This window comes from Budorcas taxicolor, chromosome X, assembly GCF_023091745.1.
Source record: "Budorcas taxicolor isolate Tak-1 chromosome X, Takin1.1, whole genome shotgun sequence".
Taxonomy (NCBI): Eukaryota; Metazoa; Chordata; class Mammalia; order Artiodactyla; family Bovidae; genus Budorcas; species Budorcas taxicolor.
Window position 1 is genome coordinate 129,359,698 of NC_068935.1, and position 23,462 is coordinate 129,383,159.

At 41.5% G+C, this 23,462-nt stretch overlaps 2 protein-coding genes across 6 annotated transcripts in view; both read left to right on the top strand.

The window, feature by feature from the left end:
- The window catches only part of PIR (pirin), a 98,284-nt gene extending 94,242 nt beyond the window's left edge, over nt 1-4,042 (top strand). For 3 of the 5 annotated variants that reach the window (XM_052663233.1, XM_052663235.1, XM_052663234.1), the window contains one exon: nt 3,725-4,042. In XM_052663233.1, coding sequence (XP_052519193.1) covers nt 3,725-3,837 — 113 coding nt within the window. In that variant the 3' untranslated portion in view covers nt 3,838-4,042. Of the gene's footprint in view, nt 1-1,658; nt 1,827-2,150; nt 2,252-3,724 lie in introns of all 5 variants that reach the window. The other 2 variants (XR_008201587.1, XR_008201588.1) reach the window with 2 other exon arrangements.
- Nucleotides 4,043-4,885: 843 nt separating this feature from the next.
- The window catches only part of VEGFD (vascular endothelial growth factor D), a 41,260-nt gene continuing 22,683 nt past the window's right edge, over nt 4,886-23,462 (top strand). Inside the window, exon 1 of the mRNA XM_052663617.1 lies at nt 4,886-4,975. Coding sequence (XP_052519577.1) covers nt 4,886-4,975 — 90 coding nt within the window. The remainder of the gene's footprint in view (nt 4,976-23,462) is intronic.

The following is a 23,462-nucleotide window of genomic DNA, read 5'->3' on the forward strand; positions in this document are numbered from 1 at the left end:
CAGAGGTTCCACTTCCTTACATAAGAAATACTTGGGTAGCAGTAGCTGCTAAGAGGTTTGTTGGCCGCATAGCTTGATTCACACTCAAGCTGTTCAGTTCCAGCCCCCAGACTTCTGCCTCCCCTGTGCCTGGTTGCCTCTTCTCTGTCCTGTGGCTTCTGTGACAGAAAGTAATTGTTAGTGCTGGAGCTGGGATTTGAACCCTAGTCCCCTAAACCCTTGTCTTGTGCATCTCCACTAGGAAGTTCCTCCATAATGAGAAATTAAGCTCACACCATTTTAATTACAGTAGAGGGAGGGAGTTCAAAGACTTAATCAGAGAAGAGATGAAATGTGTAGGTTAAAAGAGGTTTGATAGGATTATACATAACTAGCAAATAATTTTCTTGTTCATAACCCTTACATGTATTAAAAAACATGCTTTCTGGGGGATATAGTATACAACATGGTGACTATAGTCAATAACACTGTACTGCATATTTGGAAGTTGCTAAGAGAATAGATCGTAAAAGATCTCATCACAAGAAAAAAATTCTGTTCTTACGTGTGCTAATAGATAATAACTAGACTTATTGTGATCATTTCCCAATGTATGCAAATACCAAATAATTATGTTGTACTGGAAACTTATATAATGCTATATGTGAGTTATACCTGAATTTCAGAAAAATAAATTAATTTAGTTATATACTATCCCCCCCAACCAAAAGGGCTTCCCAATTGGCACTAGTGGTAAAGAACCCGCCTGCTAATACAGGAGATGTAAGGGATGTGGGTTTGATCCCTGAGCTGGGAAAATCCCCTGGAGGAGGGCATGGCAACCCACTCCAGTATCCTCGCCTGGAGAATCCCATGGACAGAGGAGCCTGGTGAGCTACAGTCCATAGGGTTGTAAGGAGTCGGACATGACTGAGTGATTTAGCATGCACACATTCCCTGTCACCACCCCCCCCCCCCCCAAAATAAAAATAAAATCAAAAACATGCACTTTCTGGTTTCAGTTTTCTTCTTAAGGATTTGAGATGAGCTTCCTTACCTTGGCTTTGGAGGGCTCAGGCTTCCAGTGATTACCTTGTTTCTCAAAGTGTGGTCCTTGAACCAGCAGCATTGGCATCACTGGAGAGATAGAAATGCAGAGTTTCAGACCTCACTCCAGAACTTCTGGTTCAGAATCTGCATTTTAATAAGATTCCCAGGTGATTCACATGCACATTATGATTTGAGAAGCACAGCAGAATACCCCAGAAAAGTGTCAAAATGGAAGCCCAGAAGTGTACTGTTTGTACAGAAAAGGAATTGGGGGAGGAGAGAGGTGCTTCACAAGTCCCATCTCTAGCAAAATTGTGATGTGCAGAAAGTCACTCCTTGGCCCAGTACCTGCTCTCACTTTCTGAGTTCCATTTCCCTTTCTTTCCTGTATCCTTTAAAAAGTTGACTTTTCCAGGATGCCCTCTAGAATTTATTATTTATTTTGCATATGCGGGCTCTCTCATTTTTCCTACCTGGTATAGTCCACACCTCCAGATGAAATTTCTCTCGTGAGCCCCAGAACCCTGTGTCCAACAATGCACTGAGCACCTCTGCCAGGAAGCTGTCTGATTGTCTTCAGTGCCTTCATGCCAGAATATCCAGAACTGAGCTCCTTGCTCTACCCGCAGCTTCCTGTGTCTCGTGTCTCAGATATCCTTAAACAATTCCACCATCAACTCAGCCTCCCAAGCCAGACATCTTCTCTACCCTGATGCCAAAGGTGTCTTCTCCAAACTGCACATCAGATCACAGTGCTGTCTACTTAACTCTTCAGTGATTCCTGATCACCTGTGGAAGTATGTCCAAATGTCTTCCAAGAGATCGAGTTCAGAACCCAGAGTGGTCTGGCCTCTTCCTCCTTATCAGATCCTGACCGCTTTGTTCCCCCTTCGAGCCTTCCTTCCAGCACTATGCTCCATCATCACTGCCTCCCGCATGCTAGTCCTGAAAACGCCTTTGCCCTATGTCTGCCTGTTTGGACATCACTGTGTTTATGAATGCTGTCCTGGGCTCCTCCTCCTCCCCTTTCTGTGTTAATTCTTTGAATTTTCCATACTTTTGTCATTCTGTTTGTCACACTGTTGTGTAATAATTTGGTTTCATATCTGTCTGTGTGATAGATGTGAGGTCCTTGAGGGAGAGCATCTGCCGTTCAGCTTTATGTCTGTAGCTCCCAGCGCCATGTTCATTATTCAATAAGTGTGCAATAAATGCTGGATAGGTAAGTCATTAAATGAATGAATTTAGATGCCTGCTACCTGTTTTCCCTTTCTCTTGCCATCCTGTACCTTGCAGTCTCTCAAAAGGCATATCATCAAAGCATGTGATACTGAATCTTCCTTCTCAAGTGCTAACCAAAGTGAATCTCAAATCCGTGCTGATATTCTAACAGTAATTAAGAAGTTTGACTGTGTTATTCCCTCTAAGTACTAAGTTATGTTTTAATCTGGGTCTCTCAGAGAAAAGCCTCTTAGATGAAGCACTTTGTAAAAGGCTCCTGATGAAACGGCGCCATGCTAGGGCAAGAGAGATACTGAATGGACAAATCTGTCAACTGCTTTCATGACACTGCCAATGCCATATAAGAGCTGGCCCTGTTTATCCAACACGTGTTGGAGGTGACACAGTCTAAGACAATACCCTTTTGCTCCTACAGTATGTGAAGAGAGACAGACATTTTGCCTCTTGGTTGATGAGAAGAGGACTTCTACACCTTTAGCAAAAGCCAAGTTCAAACTTAGGGATTAGACAAACTGTGACCCATGGGCCAAATCTGTCCACTACACGTTTTTGTAAATAAAGTTTTATTGGAACACGCCATCGCTGGTCACTTGTATATTGTCTCTGACGGCTTTTGTGCTTCAACAGAAGAATTGAGTGGTTGAGACAGACACGATTTGACCCACAAAATCTAAAATATGTACTATCTGGCCTAAGTGTACTGACCCTGGAGAATCCAAAATGTGATGTCTTCTTGACTTGAAAATTTTGTAATTTAGTGTCTGTCAGGTGCTACTAATTTTAAGAAATGACTTGGACCCCTCACATAAGGACACAGCCTCATATACTGTGCAGATACCAACACTGTGACAAGATTTGCCAATTTTTAAAAATCAGTTCAGTTCTTTCTTTAAATATCAGTCAATTCAATTCTATACAACTGACAACAACAATAAATTTTAAAAGTTCTCTTCGCAAGAAGAAAAATTCTGTAACTATGGATGGTGACAGATGTTAAGTAAACTAATGTAGCAATCATTTCCCAATATATACAAATATCAAATCATTATACTGTACACCTGAAACTAATATAATGTTTGTTCTGTGTCTATTATACTTCCATAAAAAAGATAAAGAGGATAAAGAGAAGTAACAACTACAAAAATAGTTACAATAGAACCAAACCTGAGAATGTTTCAAATCAAAACATTGTCATTGCTGATGACAGCCTGGAGTGGATGAGTGAGCTATAATTGCATTTGTTTATCTGAAGTTTATTCATTATAATCATAAATAATCCTAGTCAAGAAACTTGTACTACAGTCCTCAGGGATCAGGTGCTGTGAAAATAACCTTTTTCAGAAATGCCTGAGTTTGTTTAAAATTAAGAAGTACAGAAATACGTACCATTTTCACAGTAGAAAGAAGTGTTCTCATCACCTGGAACTTTCTGAACGTCTCTTTTCTGCTCTAGGTCCATTTGTGATGAACACAGATGAAGAGATTTCTCAGGCCATTCTTGATTTCAGAAATGCGAAAAACGGCTTTGAAAGAGCCAAAACCTGGAAATCAAAGATTGGAAACTAGTGACAAGCATAAGCGCAGCTCTGACTGCCTTCTAGAATGTTGCCCTTTGTGGCATCCACCCATTTAGGGTGTGCAGTTTCCAAGGATGATTTCGCCAGTGTTTGTAAAGAATTCCACACTCAAGTGACAACATGTTTTCTTTTTTTTAAATATAGCACTGTGTGTAAGATATTTCCTGGCCCGAGCAAATAAACCTAATTGTTGCTTCCCTAAAAATCAGTGGTCTTCATTTCAACTAAATTACTAAGCTTCTGTCAAAAAATTTTTTGTAAATGTTTACCTTTCCACAGATGTGTGCCTATTTTGTCATCTTTGTGCCTGTGTGTTTTTTAGAGCATATTTGATCACTTTCTGTGTGTCTCACTGATATAGGTGTGTGAGCATCTGAGGTCTCTTTCTGAGCAATGCAGTTTCCATGCCTATGTGCTGGGGTTGGTTTCATGTTACAGGTTATCTGCATTAAAGTAACAGCAGTTCTGAGCGCTTCAGTCAGTTTTCAAAACTGCCCCGCTATTGGTAGGGACACGACAGGATTACGGCCAAGACTTCCCTGCTTTTTCTGCCAAAGTCTGTGTCAGATTTAAGACACATGCTCCTGCAAGCTTCCATGAGGGTTGTGAAAAACGTTTGAATCCACAATTGGGTCCCAGCCTTCTGTAGCTGCAAACATTGGTGGCCGCACCACCTCCTTATAAAACAACTTGAACCTGGGCATAGGGTGGAAGGATTTTTTATTTTTTTAATTTGCTGGACATGAAATGGATTTAGAGTGCTTTCTCATTTCAAGTAGAAGACATGTCCACTTCCTGATTATTTTTGGAGCATGAGAACATTTACAATTTTTTTCATCTCTCTCCCCCTTCCATAAGATTGCACAGAAACGCACCTTGACTAATTGATTTTGATCACAACTGATTACTTGTTTTTCCCTGTGAACTCTTGGGGTTTTGAACTTTCCTTCTGGAGAATGCCTTTTGAACCAGTTTGCTCTAGCTGCCTGATGTCAACTGCTTGGTAATCAGTGGATACTGAATACAGAATATTCAGAATGTACAGACAGTGGGCAGTGGTGAATATTTTCATGATGTCTTCTCTGCAGTTGGTGCAGGGCTCCAGTTATGAACGTGGACCAGTGAAGGTAGGTGAGCTCATTTTTTCCTGTGATGCAGATGTTTAAGTTGGCTTATACAGAAGATGTTTTCTTTGCCCCCACTATTTTTGAGATAATAGAAAAATGCAGAACACTACTAATAGTGGGTAGGATATGTCCTGTACTTGTTAATGAGTATTCTGTTTCTTAAGCTTATTCAGATTCTTGCCATGAGTTTTAAAAAATGCTTAGGGTAGGAGGCTTTTGGAGATGTAATAGGACATGAATGGACATTCTGGAATCTTTTCAGATAGGAAAGTTTTCCCTCAACTGTACGTGCAGATGGCACAGTCGTTTTTTTATTGGAGAATAGTTATTTACAATGTTGCATTAATTTCTACTGTACCGCAGTGATTTGTCTAAGGAAGCATTGATTTGTTTTTATGACACAGATAACTTTGTGGGCTGTTTATTTTCAGGTCATCTGTGAACAGCAAACGTTCCTTTTTTTAGTTAGTTTAGTTAGTTAACTTCTGTAAATCAAAAACTGCCATGCTTTCTGCAGACATTTTCTCTCTGGTTTTCCAAATTACCCTTTCTACCATGTGGGAAAAATCTTTTTGTGGAAGTCGTTTTGGTCCTTTGCTTTTTGAAATGTGTGTAAAACTCAGCCATAATCGAATGTTGGATTCTATTAGTAAGCATCAAATGAACCCAATGAATTGAGAGTAATACAAAAAAATTAACTGGGATGTGACTGACTGAGCATGATTTCACCCAGTTTTATGCATTTCACAGTTATATTGTTGTTCTCAGCTTTTGATTTTGAAAATGGTTAAGATATAATTGCTTTGACCAAAGTGGTGCTCAATCATTATTGATTTAAGAATCTCTGGCCATGAACAATCAATGTGAACTTGAGGTTTTGTAGCTGTTGTTAGGACGTGCATTTTCAGTAAGGGTGATATCGCCCCCAACAGGGGAAAATTGTCCTTGGGGATGAAAACGTCTTACTCTTATGTATAAAGCACAGATGTACATACAGTAGAGAAAGAGATACACCATATTTCTGGGAAGACTGACCTCTGTGTTAGAGGTGGAGAGCCACCTTGCCAGCAAGCAACACCTTTCCAACTTTCCAAATTCCAAACGGACACGAGAGGGATCACAGTCGTTCAGCTCCACTTCAGTGCCACCAGCCTGGAGTTGGGATCTCAGTGGCAGATTGCAGGTAAACTGGAATCCCATTTTGAGCCTCAGGGACAGGAGATAAAATGAGACTTGTTTGAAGCAAGTAAGGCTTTTCAGGCTGTTCAGCTGTTTTTAAGTCCACAAAACTCAGGAATCCTAGGCCCCACATGGGGTTTTAAAATATTTTCATTTTACTTTGAAACTTCAGTTGCCTCGGTATAAGAGGAGACTGAATAGTTGGAAAGAAGTCACATTCTTTAGGTTGTTCAGCTCTTTTAAACAGCAAAGACACAAGTCTTCAGTTGTCCTGGGCACAGTGAGGTTTTAAATGTTTCAGGGACTTCCCTGGTGGTCCAGTGGTTAGGACTCAGTGCTGTCACTGCCAAGGGCCCAAGTTCAGTCCCTGGTCAGGGAACTAAGATCCCACAAGCCATGTGACATGGCCAAAAAAGGTTTCAGATTTACTGCCAGCAGTTTTATTCATTGTATTAAACAGTTTATTTACTAGGGCACTGGAAGAAAGCTGTTGAATTTGAATGTGATAGAAAATACATCTTCACACAGGGAACATGCAGTGTTAATGCTTAGTGATACCATTAGCAATTTTTTTCATATATATCCAGATTGCCTTCAAAAAGGGAAGCTCTGTATAGTGAGCTTAGACCCAACACCTAGCTCAATTAAATCTTTCTGATGTGAAGAAAAGACGTGCATACAGTTACACAGAAGTTTGGGCACAGATGTGAGTGGGTGGTGGAGGCTCAGGAGGTACATTGTACTGATTATTATACTTTTTCTTTTCCCCCATAATTTTCTCTTAAGAGAAAAATCCAAGAAGAAATATGTTTCTTAATGTTCTTCTTGTTTAAATCAAAATTTACCATGAAAGCATATTCAGGGTGGTAATAGTTTGGACACTGGAATATGAATGTATTTTGTGCTTGTTGAGATAAAACTATTTCATTTATTCCAAGATGTGTCCAGGGTCCTCCTTGGTGGCCGGTCCATGAGTGTGATCTCTAGCCTTCCTCTCTTCTGACTACCTCTTTTTCTGAAAGGTTGCCCTTCACCCAGTCTTCACTTTCTAGCCTCGAACATTCTGCTGTTTTTTCAGCGTAGACTAGCAGTGTCTGTAGTACCGTTATACGAGTCTGTGAATATTCCTTTTCCTGCAGTAACTGTGCAAACGGCTGCCAGTACCCCCGACAGTGGTGCTCACTGCCATTTGAGTATAAGACCTCCTGATTTCATTAGTCTTGCTACTTGTACTTAGCTGTTTGGGGGCAGCAGTGCCTGGAATTTGTGAACTGAGAAAAATCTGCTGGAAAGTCTCAACTCAAATCTACTGTTTAGCTGATAAGTTTTTCAGTCTGAGCAGAATATGTTTTCTTCTAGAAATGAGATTAACCCAGTCCCTCTTTCTGACTCACTAGTATAATCAAAGTAACCATCTAGATATGGGATTTATTTCTGTCTGTTCTCTCCAGCTTTTGTATATGTTGGGGCAGTCATGTACAGTCGCATAGGGCGTGCAGTGCACAGCCCTAGGGCCCTCTGTCCACCTGGTCTCATATCTGTATATGAGAACCTTGGCTACAGCAATGTACACTCTCTGGGCTTTTGATTCATAAATATCTGCAACCTCACTGTCCTGTCATTCGCATCCATCTTCTGGCCAGTACTATTTCTAGTATATTTGATGAGCATTTCTTGTCACCAGGAATCTTGGACCCCCTTAAGTCACTAAGGGAAGCCATCGGCCATAAATCTTTTCAAAGTCACTGAGGCAGACATACCAATAGAAGTGACAAAGGGTTCATTCCGGGTCAGGTTTGGCTAACTCTTTTCTGACAAAATTGGTTTCCTTCTCCCCTGTGCTACCTTCCAGCCCCCTCTTTCATAACCTCACTGGCAGGAGAATATTGTTGAGTGGTAGAGTCATTCAGACTCCGCCTAAGACTGGAACAAGTCCAAGATCCGCAGGAATGTAGGGCACCTCTAACTTCCATGAGAAGCCACATGGCTCACAAATTTATAACCTTGTGTCACTTGTCTTCCCCTGAAATTATCTCTAGAGGTAATTGAATAACAAAGACTGAGGTGCGCCTTCCATGTTTAACTCCAGGAAGCAGACTGGCCCTCACTGGCCTCCGCAGGTCACGCGCAAGGAAGTCCCTTGACTTTGCTGCTAGTCAGATGGCCTGGTGAGCTCATGTCCGGTTTCCTCTCAGGCATAGTCCTTGGCACAAAGGATATTTGAAATGTTTTCCATTCATTTCTTCTTCATTTATGACCATATAGGTAAATGTATTGAATTACATGCTTCTGTACACAGAGGTCTTCTCGCCTAGTCAGTCACTTTTAACTGGTGGGGAAACCTTTATATCACTTGAGCCTGTCATTACTATTCAGGATATAGTAAACCCCCTGTATCTTACAGCATGAATATAGTACTTCCATGTATGACTTATGTTTTTATTTTGAAAAATCTGATTTGGACTTGTGGATTAACATTTAGTATAGACCCTTAAAAGCTCTAGAAAAAAATCACATGAAAGCTGCATGTTGAGTGAATTTGATTAAGGAACCGCTCTTGGGACAAGCTTAAAAGACAGTTTGCGGAATGAAAATGTAGTATTTGGACACGTGCGTGCTTCCTTGTAGAGTGTAACGTAGGGTGCGCTGGAACTCCCAGGCACGTTTATGGTAACCACAGTGGCCTAGAGGCACTCAAGAAAGAGGGGCACGTGTGGCAGTAACATTGTTTCTGGGCATATTTCTGAGCTCAGCTCTTTCCCACCCCTTGAGATTAGCAGAGATGCTGGGAAACTATCCACACCTGGGAATATGATTGAGATGAGGTGAGATGAGACATTTGTTCTTTGTGCCATGAAGAAAATCAAGAAGGGGACAGACACAGAGGGATGGGTTGGGGGAGACTTTTCTGATTTCCTTTCATTTGTGTAGACCTCTGGAGGAAGTGAGGGGGCAGTGGTTGTGGTGAGGGAAGGGCGTGGTCTTGCGTGTTTAGGTATCAGCCAGGGGCCAGTGTGGCTGGAGTAGGGAAAGTGGAGGCCAGAACTGCAGCTTCTGAGGTTGGAGAAACAGCCTGGGCATATCACATAGAAAGGATGAGACGGTTGGATGGCCTCACCGACTCAAATGGACATGAGTCTGAACAAGCTCCAGGAGATGGGAAGGCAAGCCTGCTGTGCTGCATCCATGGGGTCGTGAAGAGTCACACATGACTTAGTGACTGGACAACAACAACAATCACCCAGAGCGTGGCTGTGTTCCAGCAAAACTTCATGGACACTGAAATTTGAATTGTGTATCATTTCCATGCATCACGAAATAGTCTTCTTATTTGTTGCAATAATTTAAAATTATAGGAAGGAATTCTTAGCTCACAGACCATACAGAAAGAGACTGCAGGCTGGATTTGACCCACAGGTCATAGTTGGCAAAACCTGATCTGTGTCTATCTTCTTCATAGACTGTATCAGGACTTGACATTTTTTATTTGCTTGTGTATAGGGTAGGACACATCACTTCTGGTCACAACCTCTTTGACCCCCTGGCCCCATCCAACAACCAGGGGCCAGAAAGTGCAAGCCTGCCCTGTGCTCAGAAGGTAGAAAGCTGGAACTATTTAGTGATTAGTATTCATGACTAACCCACACAACTCTGGTCTATTCTAAGTGTTTCTGAACATACCACTGAGATGGGAGGTGACTGTGGTTGGACACTGGGGTAGAATCATGGAAGAAAGGAAGACACTTGGGTTTCTTTATGCTGCTCAGGAGGATCCTTTTTCCTGGAAAAGGCAAGCTGTACATTCAGTTCAATGAACATTTGTGGAATGTCTACCGTGTGCCAGGCACATGACTAGAAATGACATTTTTATAAAATAAAGATGTCTCAGTTATTTGCATGTCTTACCAGCAGCCAAGGAGCTCAACTTGGCCTGTGAGAAGGATAATTTTAGTGCCTGAAACATTAGGTAATAGTGAAAGTTTTAATGAGTCTCTTTCTGTCATTCATTGTCATCTAAATAATTATACCACTCCTATCTTTGAGAAAAGTATTGCTTTCCTAAAATCTAGGTTTGCCTGAAATTATTTCTGGAGAAAGAAAATGACATGTCAAATATTGCGATGGCAGAGATTTTGTTACTTATGGTTCCATTCTGCAGGGAGTTGGCAAGAGTGTGATTTTGATTGAAGGAATTCCCTGAGTTCATCTGTATAAGAGACCCTCTGAAAAGAACTGTTCATAACTTGCTTCATAACTATCCTGTCACAGCAAGACTGGAGAACACTGGGCATCTCAGACAATGCAGAGGTTGTAGATGAGGAAGAGGAAAGCCGTGGGTGCTGACATGGGACCACTGCATCTTTAGGAGAAAGAGGAAAATTAAGCATCCTGGGCTGACTGCCAGTTGCATGGCAAGTGAAGTCGCTCAGTCGTTCCCAACTCTTTGCAACCCCATGGATAGTAGCCTGCCCCAAGCTTCTCTGTCCATGGGATTTTCAAGGCAAGAGGCTGGAGTGGATTGCCATTTCCTTCTCCAGGGAATCTTCCCAACCCAGGGATCGAACCCAGGTCTCTCACATTGTAGACACTTTACCATCTGAGCCACCAGGGCTGCCTAATAAATAGGAAGATGAGGTTTGACATAAAGATCCTCTGTCCACCCAGCGGATTATGTTTTACTTAGGCTGACATACAGCTGTAGGAGTCACAATAATGCAATGTGACCATCCAGTCCAAATTTCAATCGTTCAAAACATTGATAACCAGCATTACTGTGGCTGAGCTGGAAGTCAGGATCAAGGCTGAAACTACAGGTTGAGTATGGGTCTGCCCCACGTAACTCTCATCTGCCTGGATCAGTGGGCCAGAAGGGACACATACTTGCAGTGATGGCAGAAGTGTAGGAGAGCTGTGTAGTCACAAATGCATTTCAACACTCTGCTTGCATCATGTCTTATAACATCCGATTGGTTGAAGCAGGTCACGTGGCCCAACGTCAGTGGGGCTGAGAAACATACTCTTCTCTTGGGGGAGACAGGTAGAGGCAGTGAAATTGTTTTTAACAGTAACCTAATTCCAATCCCAAAGGAAGGCAATGCCAAAGAATGCTCAGACTACCACACAATTGCACTCATCTCACACACTAGTAAAGTAATACTTAAAATTCTCCAAGCCAGGCTTCAGCAATACATGAACCATGAACTTCCAGATGTTCAAGCTGGCTTTAGAAAAGGCAGAGGAACGAGACCAAATTGCCAACATCTGCTGGATCATCGAAAAAGCAAGAGAGTTCCAGAAAAACATCTACTTCTGCTCTATTGACTATGCCAAAGCTGTTGACTGTGTGGATCACAATAAACTGTGGAAAATTCTTCAAGAGATGGGAATACCAGACCACCTGACCTGCCTCTTGAGAAACCTATATGCAGGTCAGGAAGCAACAGTTAGAACTGGACATGGAACAACAGACTGGTTCCAAATAGGAAAAGGACTACATCAAGGCTGTATATTGTCACCCTGCTTATTTAACTTCTATGCAGAGTACATCATGAGAAATGCTGGGCTGGAAGAAGCACAAGCTGGAATCAAGATTGCCAGGAGAAATATCAATAACCTCAGAAATGCAGATGACACCACCCTTATGGCAGAAAGTGAAGAAGAACTAAAAAGCCTCTTGATGAAACTGAAAGAAGAGAGTGAAAAAGTTGGCTTAAAGCTCAACATTCAGAAAATGAAGATCATGGCATCTGGTCCCATCACTTCATGGGAAATAGATGGGGAAACAGTGGAAACAGTGGCTGACTTTATTTTTCTGGGCTCCAAAATCACTGCAGATGGTGATTGCAGCCATGACATTAAAAGACGCTTACTCCTTGGAAGGAAAGTTATGACCAACCTAGATAGCATATTAAAAAGCAGAGACATTGCTTTGCCAACAAAGGTCCGTCTAGTCAAGGCTGTGGTTTTCCCAGTGGTCTGTATGGATGTGAGAGTTGGACTGTGAAGAAAGCTGAGTGCCGAAGAATTGATGCTTTTGAACTGTGGTGTTGGAGAAGACTCTTGAGAGTCCCTTGGACTGCAAGGAGATCCAACCAGTCCATTCTGAAGGAGATCAGTCCTGGATGTTCTTTGGAAAGACTGATGCTAAAGCTGACACTCCAGTACTTTGGCCACCTCATGCGAAGAGTTGACTCATTGGAAAAGACTCTGATGCTGGGAGGGATTGGGGGCAGGAGGAGAAGGGGACGACAGAGGATGAGATGGCTGGATGGCATCACCGACTTGATGGACATGAGTTTGAGTGATCTCCGGGAGTTGGTGATGGACAGGGAGGCCTGGAATGCTGCAGCCCATGGGGTTGCAAAGAGTCGGACACGACTGAGCAACTGAACTGAACTTTATTACCGTAAAGGCTTCGCATTGTTTCCTTAGATGTTGGGCCCTTCATCTTTGAGATCAGTGATAAAAAGACTGTAACAGATCTTAGGGATATATTCTCCTGAGGTTATTCAGAGCATCCTTCTAGAGTTTTGCCACTCAAGCACATCCCACACGAATTTCCCCCCACATGTCCTAAGCATAGATGCATCCAGTCAGAGCAGAGATATTAGAATGGAGCATGAATTTAGAACATGTAAAGGGAAGCATACGCCCTTTCCTGCATGCTAGACAATTTGGCTGGGGAGAAACCGTCCTGCGATATTCATCAAATTGGAGGATGTAGAAGTCCCAGACACCTTAGCCATCTAGTATACCCTTAAAATACCCAGACAGCTATGCACAAACACTCGCACAAATGTACACATACACACATTTATACTTTCTGTGAGTCTGTAGTTCCTTTCCTTAGTCTAAGTTTAATTAAACACCCTGGTTTCTCACATTTATACATTTAAATATAGAACTGCATGAGTCAAAGAACCACCAGTATCGTGAGGCCCCACCAAAGGGCCATGTTTCTAGATTTCAGAGCAGCAGGACCAGGCCTTCAGCTGGCTCCATCTAAGTCATTACAAGCAAGTGTGCATTGTCCTCCCTGCCCTCAGTTGGCATGGCCCACACAATTAGGTGTCATCTGTAATGGGGAAGGCTGGACTCTAATGACAAAGCACAAAGGTTTAAGAAGTGGGTGGTTTTTCCTTCACTCATCTGTAAAGACCTATGTAAGCCTGGGTAGATACTTGAAAATTAGCATTTCATCTGAAAATACATCCCAGAAATATTTTTTAAAGATATTTACCCTGCAAAAGCTCTTCTCTTTTAAATTTTTATTTACTATGATTGGGGTGGCCCTATCTTGCTCTTTCCAAACTCAACTCGAGTTGCTCACGGAAATCAAGGCCCATGAAACACCTCCGAACCCCAACACAGGACCAGATGCCCCACCCCTGAGAAAGGAAGGGAAGGCAGTGAATGTTAGCGCATGCCTCCTCTGTATCTGACCCTTTCCTACTTATGGCCCTCAGTAATCTCCACATCAGTGATATGAGAAGCTTTGCATTCTGAAATGAGGAAACCATGACTTAAGGAAATTCAGTAATTCGCCCTCAGTCAAATAGCTAAAAAGGAACAGTGCCTGGATTCAAACCCAGCTTACTTTATGTTTTTAAAGTTATTCTATGGCAAAGATGATTATTTTTCCCATTTGATGTGCTGTTCTGTGAATTTTAACACAGATTTCTGTGACCACCACCATAATCAAGATACAGAAAAAATTCCTTTATGCTACTCTTCAATCTATGCCCCAATCAGCAATGCTGCAGAAGCTGAATTCAAATGGTTCTGTGAAGACCCACAAGACCTTCTAGAACCAACACCAAAAAAGATGATCTTTTCATCATAGGGGACTGGAATGCAAAAGTAAGGAGTCAAGAGATACCTGGAGTAAAAGGCAAGTTTGGCCTTGGAGTACAAAATCAAGCAGGGCAAAAGCTAATAGAGTTTTGCCAAGAGAACACACTGGTTATAGCAAACACCCTCTAACAACACAAGAGATGACTCTGCACATGGATATCACCAGGTGGTCAATAACGAAATGAGATTGATTATATTCTTTGCAGCCAAAGATGGAGAAGCTCTACACAGTCAGCAAAAACAAGACTGGGAGCTGACTGTGGCTCAGATCATCAGCTCCTTATTGCAAAATTCAGGCTTAAACTGAAGAAAGTATGGAAAACCACTGGCCATTCAGGTATGACCTAAATCAAATCCCTTATGATTAAACAGTAGGGGTGATGAATAGATTCAAGGGATTAGATCTGGTAGACAGAATGCCTGAAGAACTGTGAATGGAAGTTCATAACATTGTACAGGAGGCAAGTGACCAAAACCATCCCAAAGAAAAAGAAATGCAAGGCAGCAAAGTGGTTGTCTGAGGAGACTTTACACATAGCTGAGAAAAGAACAGAAACAAAAGGCAAAGGAGAAAGGGAAATATATACCCAACTGAATGCAGGGTTCCAGAGAATAGCAAGGAAATATAAGAAAGCCTTCTTAAGTGAACAATGCAAAGAAATAGAGGAAGACAGTATAATGGGGAAGACTAGAGATCTCTTCAAGAAAATTGGAGATACCAAGGGAACATTTTGTGCAAAGATGGGCTCCATAAAGGACAGAAATGGCAAGGATCTAACAGAAGCAGAAGAGATTAAGAAGAGAGGGCAAGAATACACAGTAGAACTATACAAAAAAGATCTTATGACCTGGATAACCAAAATGGTGTGGTCACTCACCTAGAGGCAGATATCCTGGAGTGTGAAATCAAGTGGGTCGTAGGAAGCATAGCTACAAACAAAGCTAGTGGAGGTGATGGAATTCCAGCTGAGCTATTTGAAATACTAAAGGATGATGCTGTTAAAGTGCTGCACTCAATATACCAGCAAATTTGGAAAAGTCAGCAGTGGCCATAGGACTGGAAAAGGTCACGTTTCATTCCAATCCCAGAGAAAGGCAATACCAAGTAATGTTCAGTTCAGTGCAGTGCAGTCACTCAGTCGTGTCCAACTCTTTGTGACCCCATGAACCGCAGCACGCCAGGCCTCCCTGTCCATCACCAACTCCCGGAGTCCACCAAACCGATGTCCATCGAGTTGGTGATGCCATCCAACCATCTCATCATCTGTCGTCCCCTTCTCCTCCTGCCCTCAATCTTTCCCAGCATCAAAGTCTTTTCCAATGAGTCAGCTCTTTGCATCAGGTGGCCAAAGTACTGGAGTTTCAGCTTCAACATCAGTCCTTCCAATGAACACCAGGACTGATCTCCTTTAGGATGGACTGATTTGAACTCCTTGCAGTCCAAGGGACTCTCAAGAGTCTTCTCCAACACCACAGTTCAAAAGCATCAATTCTTTGGTGCTCAGCTTTCTTTATAGTCCAACTATCTCATCCATACATGACCACTGGAAAAACCATAGCCTTGACTAGATGGACCTTTGTTGACAAAGTAATGTCTCTGCTTTTGAATATGCTATCAAGGTTGGTCATAACTTTCCTTCCAAGGAGTAAGCGTCTTTTAATGTCATGGCTGCAATCACCATCTGCAGTGATTTTGGAGCCCAGAAAAATAAAGTCAGCCACTGTTTCCACTGTTTCCCCATCTATTTCCCATGAAGTGATGGGACCGGATGCCATGATCTTAGTTTTCTGAATGTTGAGACTTAAGCCAACTTTTTCACTCTCTTCTTTCAGTTTCATCAGGAGGCTCTTTAGTTCTTCTTCACTTTCTGCCATAAGGGTGGTGTCATCTGCATTTCTGAGGTTATTGATATTTCTCCTGGCAATCTTGATTCCAGCTTGTGCTTCTTCCAGCCCAGCATTTCTCATGATGTACTCTGCATAGAAGTTAAATAAGCAGGGTGACAATATACAGCCTTGATGTAGTCCTTTTCCTATTTGGAACCAGTCTGTTGTTCCATGTCCAGTTCTAACTGTTGCTTCCTGACCTGCATACAGATTTCTCAAGAGGCAGGTCAGGTGGTCTGGTATTCCCATCTCTTGAAGAATTTTCCACAGTTTATTGTGATCCACACAGTCAACAGCTTTGGCATAGTCAATAAAGCAGAAGTAGATGTTTTTCTGGAACTCTCTTGCTTTTTCGATGATCCAGCAGATGTTGGCAATTTGATCTCATTCCTCTGCCTTTTCTAAAGCCAGCTTGAACATCTGGAAGTTCATGGTTCATGTATTGCTGAAGCCTGGCTTGGAGAATTTTAAGTATTACTTTACTAGTGTGTGAGATGAGTGCAATTGTGTGGTAGTCTGAGCATTCTTTGGCATTGCCTTTCTTTGGGATTGGAATGAAAACTGACTTTTTCCAGTCCTGTGGCCACTGCTGACTTTTCCAAATTTGCTGGCATATTGAGTGCAGCACTTTCACAGCATCATCTTTCAGAATTTGAAATAGCTCCACTGGAATTCCATCACCTCTACTAGCTTTGTTTGTAGTGATGCTTCCTAAGGCCCACTTGACTTCACATTTCAGGATGTCTGGCTCTAGGTGAGTGATCACACCATCATAATTATCTGGGTCGTGAAGATCTTTTTTGTACAGATCTGTGTATTCTTGCCACCTCTTTTTAATATCTTCTGCTTCTGTAATGTTCAAACTACCACGTAATTGCACTCATGTTACATGCTAGCAAAGTAATACTCAAAATTCACCAAGCTAGGTCTCAACGTTATGTGAAATGAGAACTTCCAGATGTCAGTCTGGATCTAGAAAAGGCAAAGGAACCAGAATTCAAATTGCCAACATCCGTTGGATCATAGAAAAAGCAAAGGAATTCCAGAAAAACATCTACTTCTGCTTTATTGACTACATTAAAGCCTTTGACTGTGTGTATCACAACAAACTGTGGAAACTTGGTAAAAAGATAGGAATACCAGACCACCTGACCTGCCTCCTGAGAAACCTGCATGCAGGTCAAGATGCAACAGTTAGAACTGGACATGGAACAATGGACTGGTTCAAAATTTGGAAAGAAGTATGTCAAGGCTGTATATTGTCACCCTGCTTATTTAACTTTTATACAGAGTATATCATGCTAAATTCCAGGCTGGGTGAATCACAAGCTGAATCAAGATTGTTGGGAGAAATATCAACAACTTCAGATATGCAGATGATACCACTCAAATGGCAGAAAGAGAAGAGGAACTAAAGAGCCTCTTGATGATGGTGAAAGAGTAGAGTGAAAAATCTGGCTTAAAACTCAACATTCAAAAAACTAAGATCATGGCATGCAGTCCCATCTCTTCATGGCAAATAGATGGGGAAAAGTGGAAACAGTGACAGATTTTATTTTCTTGGCCTCCAAAATCATTCCAGACAGTGACTGAAGCCACGAAAAATTAAAAGATGCTTGCTCCTTGGAAGGAAAACTATGATGAACCTGGACAGCATATTAAATGGCAGAAACATCACTTTGCCTACAGAGGTCTGTATAGTCAAAGTTATTGGTTTTTCCAGTAGTCATGTATGGATGTGAGAGTTGGATCATAAAGAAGGCTGAGCACCAAAGAATTGATGCTTTTGAACTATAGTGTTGGAGAAGACTCTTGAGAGTCTGTTGGACTACAAGGAGATCAGACCAGTCAATCCTAAAGGAAATCAACCGTGAATATTCATTGGAAGGACTGATGCTAAAGCTGAAGCTCCAGTACTTTGGCCATCTGATGCAAAGAGCCAACTCATTATGAAAAGACCCTGATGCTGGGAAAGATTGAAGGCAGGAGGAGAAGGGGACGACAGAGGATGAAATGGTTGGATGGCATCACCGACTCGATGGACGAGAGTTTGAGCAAATTCTGGGAAATAGTGAAGGACAGGGAATCCTGGCATGCTGCAGTCCACGGGGTCGCAAAGAGTCAGACACAAGTTAGCGACTGAACAACAACAACCCTTTCATAATCATACCCTCCTCCCAGCCTCTGGCAACCTCTGCTCTGTTCTCCATCACTGTCATCCTGGATTTTTGAGAATGTTATTAATGAAATCATACCATCAGTAACCTTTTCAGACTTGCTTCTTTCACTCCTAATGCCTTTGAGATCCATCCAAGTTGCTGTACATACCAGCCATTCATTCCTTTTTACGGCTAAGTCATATTCCATAGGATAAGTGTAGCACAGTTTGCCTAAGCAACTGTTCACATACTGAATGACATCCTGGTTGTTTCCAAGTTGTTTAGCTCTTTCAAGGAAAGCTAGTATAAACATTCATGTCAAGGTTTTTGGGTGAATCTACATTCTTGCTTCTCAAGGATAAATTCCCAGGAGTGGGACTGCTGGGTCATATGGCGACTGTCTGTTGAACTTTGTAAGAAACTGCCAGCATGTTTTGCAGACTGCTCTACCACTCAAAGCCAATTTTAAGCCATTCTCATCCATTGCCCTCCCCTCTCCAGTCAGCCATCTGTCCAGACCACAGAGTGGTTTCCAGTATCAGGCAAAGCTTCCTTTTAGGGGATGCAGTGTCCACTTGAGAGCTACAGGAGGCAAAGGCACACAACTTCAGTTTGGCCTCCTGAGTCTAACATGGCCTGGGTGGGTTCCTTGACAGGTGGGGGGAGTGAGAAAAGGGAAGAGGTGTTGGGGAACAGTATCTGTGGACAGCTGGGAACATGATGGTGTAACTTGGACCCCAAATCAGAGAAAAGTTGGTGGTTTGGACTAAGCCTTAAACATCAAGCTAAAGGTGAAATGCTTTTCCAGTCAAACAGAAGTTTGCTGAGAGGTGAAAGGAGCATGGAATTATTTGTCTTGCAACAGGATCCACCTCCCTAAACCCACTGCAAAGGGAAATAAATAGCTAACAGTGGTTCCCTTAACTCCAGAGACCAATAGGCAGAGGACTGGTTCCCCAGGCAACACTTATAAATCCCAAAGCAAATCCAGGGAAAGTCACATGAAATGTGTTCCCTCCACAGTGCACTCTGAAGCTTGTGGATCTTGTGGATCTTCCAAATATACAAATTCTCTCTACCCCACCCCTGTATCACTAAACTTCCTGAAGACAAGCTGCCAATACAGTTTGACAAAGTAGCATCATCAGTTTTGAAAAGGCTTAGAAACACAGACCCACAGTTCCTGAGAGATCCAGTGGGGAATATTGCAAAGCTGGTCTCCTTTTTCATACCTAGAACAAGAGGATTCTTAAGAGCATGGGACCCAAGAACAACTTTTGGCAATAGTTGGGCTCTGACAGCTCAGAGCCAGGAATGGAACTCAGCCGCGTACTCCCAAGCCATGCCCATTCCTCTTGGCAATGTATTTATATTCTAATTTTTATTTTCCTTCAAATAGTTTCTCGACTGCCATGTGGAAAGATTAGAATTTACTATTCCCTGGTAAATTCCAGTAAGTTAAAGCAATGCTGTGTCATGCTAAGTCATTTCAGTCGTGTCCAACTCTGCAACCCTATTGACTGTAGCTCATCAAGCTCCTCTGTTCATGGGATTCTCCAGGCCAGAATACTGGAGTGGGTAGCCACTCCATTTTCCAGAGGATCTTTCTGACCCAGGGATCCAACCTGTGTCTCTTAGGTCTCCTGGATTGGCAGGTGAGTTCTTTACCACTAATGCCACCTGAGAAGCCCTAAAGCAGTACCTGTTACTTTTAATTCTGTTCTGGAGATAGGTTGTCTTGGCTCCTTGGGGACTGTAGCAATTTTTTCCCCTGTCATCTAGAATGGTCTCATATAAGACAGCTGATACCCTTGTTTTAGCCTGGGAAACAGTTTTGTTGGTCTTCCATCTTGAAAAAGTCATTCAGATTGGGAAGTGGGCCACAAACAATCCAGTGACTTGAGTTAAAAAAAAAAAAGGCTTAGAAAATCCAGTTCAGCAAGATATTCATCCCAATGTTTTGAAGCCAAGGTATAACTCGAAGGAGTTTAAAGAATAAGACTATTTCTCAGCATACATCTACCATTTATCCCTTACTCGGTGAACTTGTACAGAGCTCAGGCACTCATGCAGGCCTTTAAGCCAGCATGCACCATCCCCGAAATGAGTATTTCTCCTACAAATCACTTGGGAAGATTTCTTAAAGAAACTTTATTTTGAAATAATTATAAAAAGTTGCAAAGGTAACCTGGAGGATAGCCTGTGTATCTTTCACCCAGCTTCCTGTAAGACTAGCAACCGGTAGGGAAGTTTTAAAAAAATCCTCATGGCAAAGAGCTAACACCTATCCTACTCAAACTCTTCCAGAAAATTGCAGAGGAAAGTAAACTTCCAAACTCATTCTATGAGGCCACCATCACCCTAATACCAAAACCATACAAAGATGCCACAAAAAAAGAAAACTACAGGCCAATATCACTGATAAGCATAGATGCAAAAATCCTTAACAAAATTCTAGCAAACAGAATCCAACAACATATTAAAAGGATCATACATTATCACCAAGTGGGCTTTATCCCAGGGATGCAAGAATTCTTCAGTATTCACAAATCAATCAATGTGATACACCACATTAACAAATTGAAAGATAAAAACCATATGATTATCTCACAGATGCAGAGAAAGCCTTTGACAAAATTCAACATCCACTTATGATAAAAACCCTCCAGAAAGCAGGAATAGAAGGAACATACCTCAACATAATAAAGGCCATATATGATAAACCCACAGCAAACATTATCCTCAATGGTGAAAAACTGAAAGCATTTCCCCTGAAATCAGGAACAATCCAAGGGTGCCCACTCTCACCACTACTATTCAACATAGTTTTGGAAGTTTTAGCCACATCAATCAGAGAAGAAGAAGAAAAAAAAAAAGAAATCCAGATTGGAAAAGAAGAAGTAAAACTCTCACTGTTTGCAGATGACATGATCCTCTACATAGAAAACCCTAAAGACTCCACCAGAAAATTACTAGAGCTGATCAATGAATATAGTAAAGTTGCAGGATATAAAATTAACATACTGAAATCGCTTGCATTCCTATACACTAACAATGAGAAAACAGAAAGAGAAATTAAGGAAACAATTCCATTCACCATTGCAATGAAAAGAATAAAATACTTAGAAATAAAGCTACCTAAAGAAACAAAAGACCTATATATAGAAAACTATAAAACACTGATGAAAGAAATCAAAGATGACACAAATAGATGGAGAAATATACCATGTTCATGGATAAGAAGAATCAATATTGTGAAAATGAGTATACTACCCAAAGCAACCTACCAACAGTATTTTTCAGAGAACTAGAGCAAATAATTTCACAATTTGTAAGGACATACAAAAAAACCTCAAATAGTCAAAGCAATTTTGAGAAAGAAGAATGAAACTGGAGGAATCAACCTGCCTGACTTCAGACTATACTACAAAGCTACAGTCATCAAGACAGTATGGTACTGGCACAAAGACAGAAATATAGATCAATGGAATAAAATAGAAACCACAGAGGTAAATCCACGCACCTATCTTTGACAAAGGAGGCAAGAATATACAATGGAGAAAAGACAATCTCTTTAATAAGTGGTGCTGGGAAAACTGGTCAAGAATGAAAGAATGAGAAATGAATGAAACTAGAATGAAACTAGAACACTTTCTAACACCATACACAAAAATAAACTCAAAATGGACTAAAGATCTAAATGTAAGATCAGAAACTATAAAACTCCTAGAGGAAAACATAGGCAAAACACTCTCTGACATAAATCACAGCAGGATCCTCTATGATCCACCTCCCAGAGTAATGGAAACAGAAGCAAAAATAAACAAATGGGACCTAATTAAACTTAAAAGCTTTTGCACAATGAAGGAAACTATAAGCAAGGTGAAAAGACAGCCTTCAGAATGGGAGAAAATAATAGCAAATGAAGCAACTGACAAAGAATTAATCTCAAAAATATACAAGCAGCTCCTGCAGCTCAATTCCAGAAAAATAAATGACCCAATCGAAAAAATGGCCAAAGAACTAAACAGACATTTCTCCAAAGAAGACATACAGATGGCTAACAAATACATGAAAAGATGCTCAACATCACTCATTATCAGAGAAATGCAAATCAGAACCACAATGAGGTACCATCTCATGCCAGTCAGAATGGCTGCTATTAAAAAGTCTATAAACAATAAATGTTGGAGAGGGTGTGGAGAAAATGCAAAGTAGTACAGCCACTATGGAGAACAGTGTGGAGATTCCTTAAAAAACTGGAAATAGAAGTGCCATATGACCCAGCAGTCCCACAGCTGGGCATTCACACCAAGGAAACCAGAATTGAAAGAGACATGTGTACCTCAGTGTTCATCGCAGCACTGTTTATAATAGCCAGGACATGGAGGCAACCTAGATGTCCATCAGCAGATGAATGGAAGAAAGCTGTGGTACGTATACACAGTGGAATATTACTCAGCCATTAAAAAGAATGCATTTGAATCAGTTCTAATGAGGTGGATGAAACTGGAGCCTATTATACAAAGTGAAGTAAGTCAGAAAGAAAAATACCAATACAGTATACTAACGCATATATATGGAATTTAGAAAGATGGTAATGATGACCCTATATGTGAGGCAGCAAAAAAGAGATACAGATGTAAAGAATAGTCTTTTAGACTCTGTGGGAGAAGGCAAGGGTGTGACGATTTGAGAGAATAGCACTGAAACATGTATATTATCATATGTGAAACAGATCGCCAGTCCAGGTTTGATGCATGAGACAGGGTGCTCGGGGCTGGTGCACTGGGATGACCCAGAGGGATGGGATGGGGAGGGAGGGGGAGTGGGGTTCAGGATGGGGTATACCCATGGCTGATTCATGTCAATGTATGGCAAAAACCACAACAATATTGTAAAGTAATTAGCTTCCAATTAAAATAAATAAATAAATTAAAAAATTAATCCAAGGAGGGAGGTGAATCCACACTCTACAAATGTACTGGAATGTATGGCAAGTCAATAAAGCCTAGGCTGGACCAAAAAAAAATAAAAATAAAAAATCCTTATGGCAAAGCTATAACCTAGACCCATAAAATAAGAATTTCTGAGGATGGAATCCAAGCATCGGTGTTTTTCTGTGAGGTTTCTTCCCAGGTAGGTTCAAGGTGAAGCCGATTGGGGACCTGTGCTACAAACACTTCTCAAAGTGTGGCCAACCAACCAACCACAGGCACCTGGGCACTTGTTAGAAATGCACCATTCTAAGTCTCCCTCCAAACTTACTGCCTCAGAACCTGTATTCTGACAAGATTGCTAGTGAAGTTTTGAGAAGCATTGCTCTATACAAAAGATGAAACAGATCACACAAACATGGGCCTGATCACAATATTTGTCCAGTGTGTGTGTATTTGTTACTCATAAAT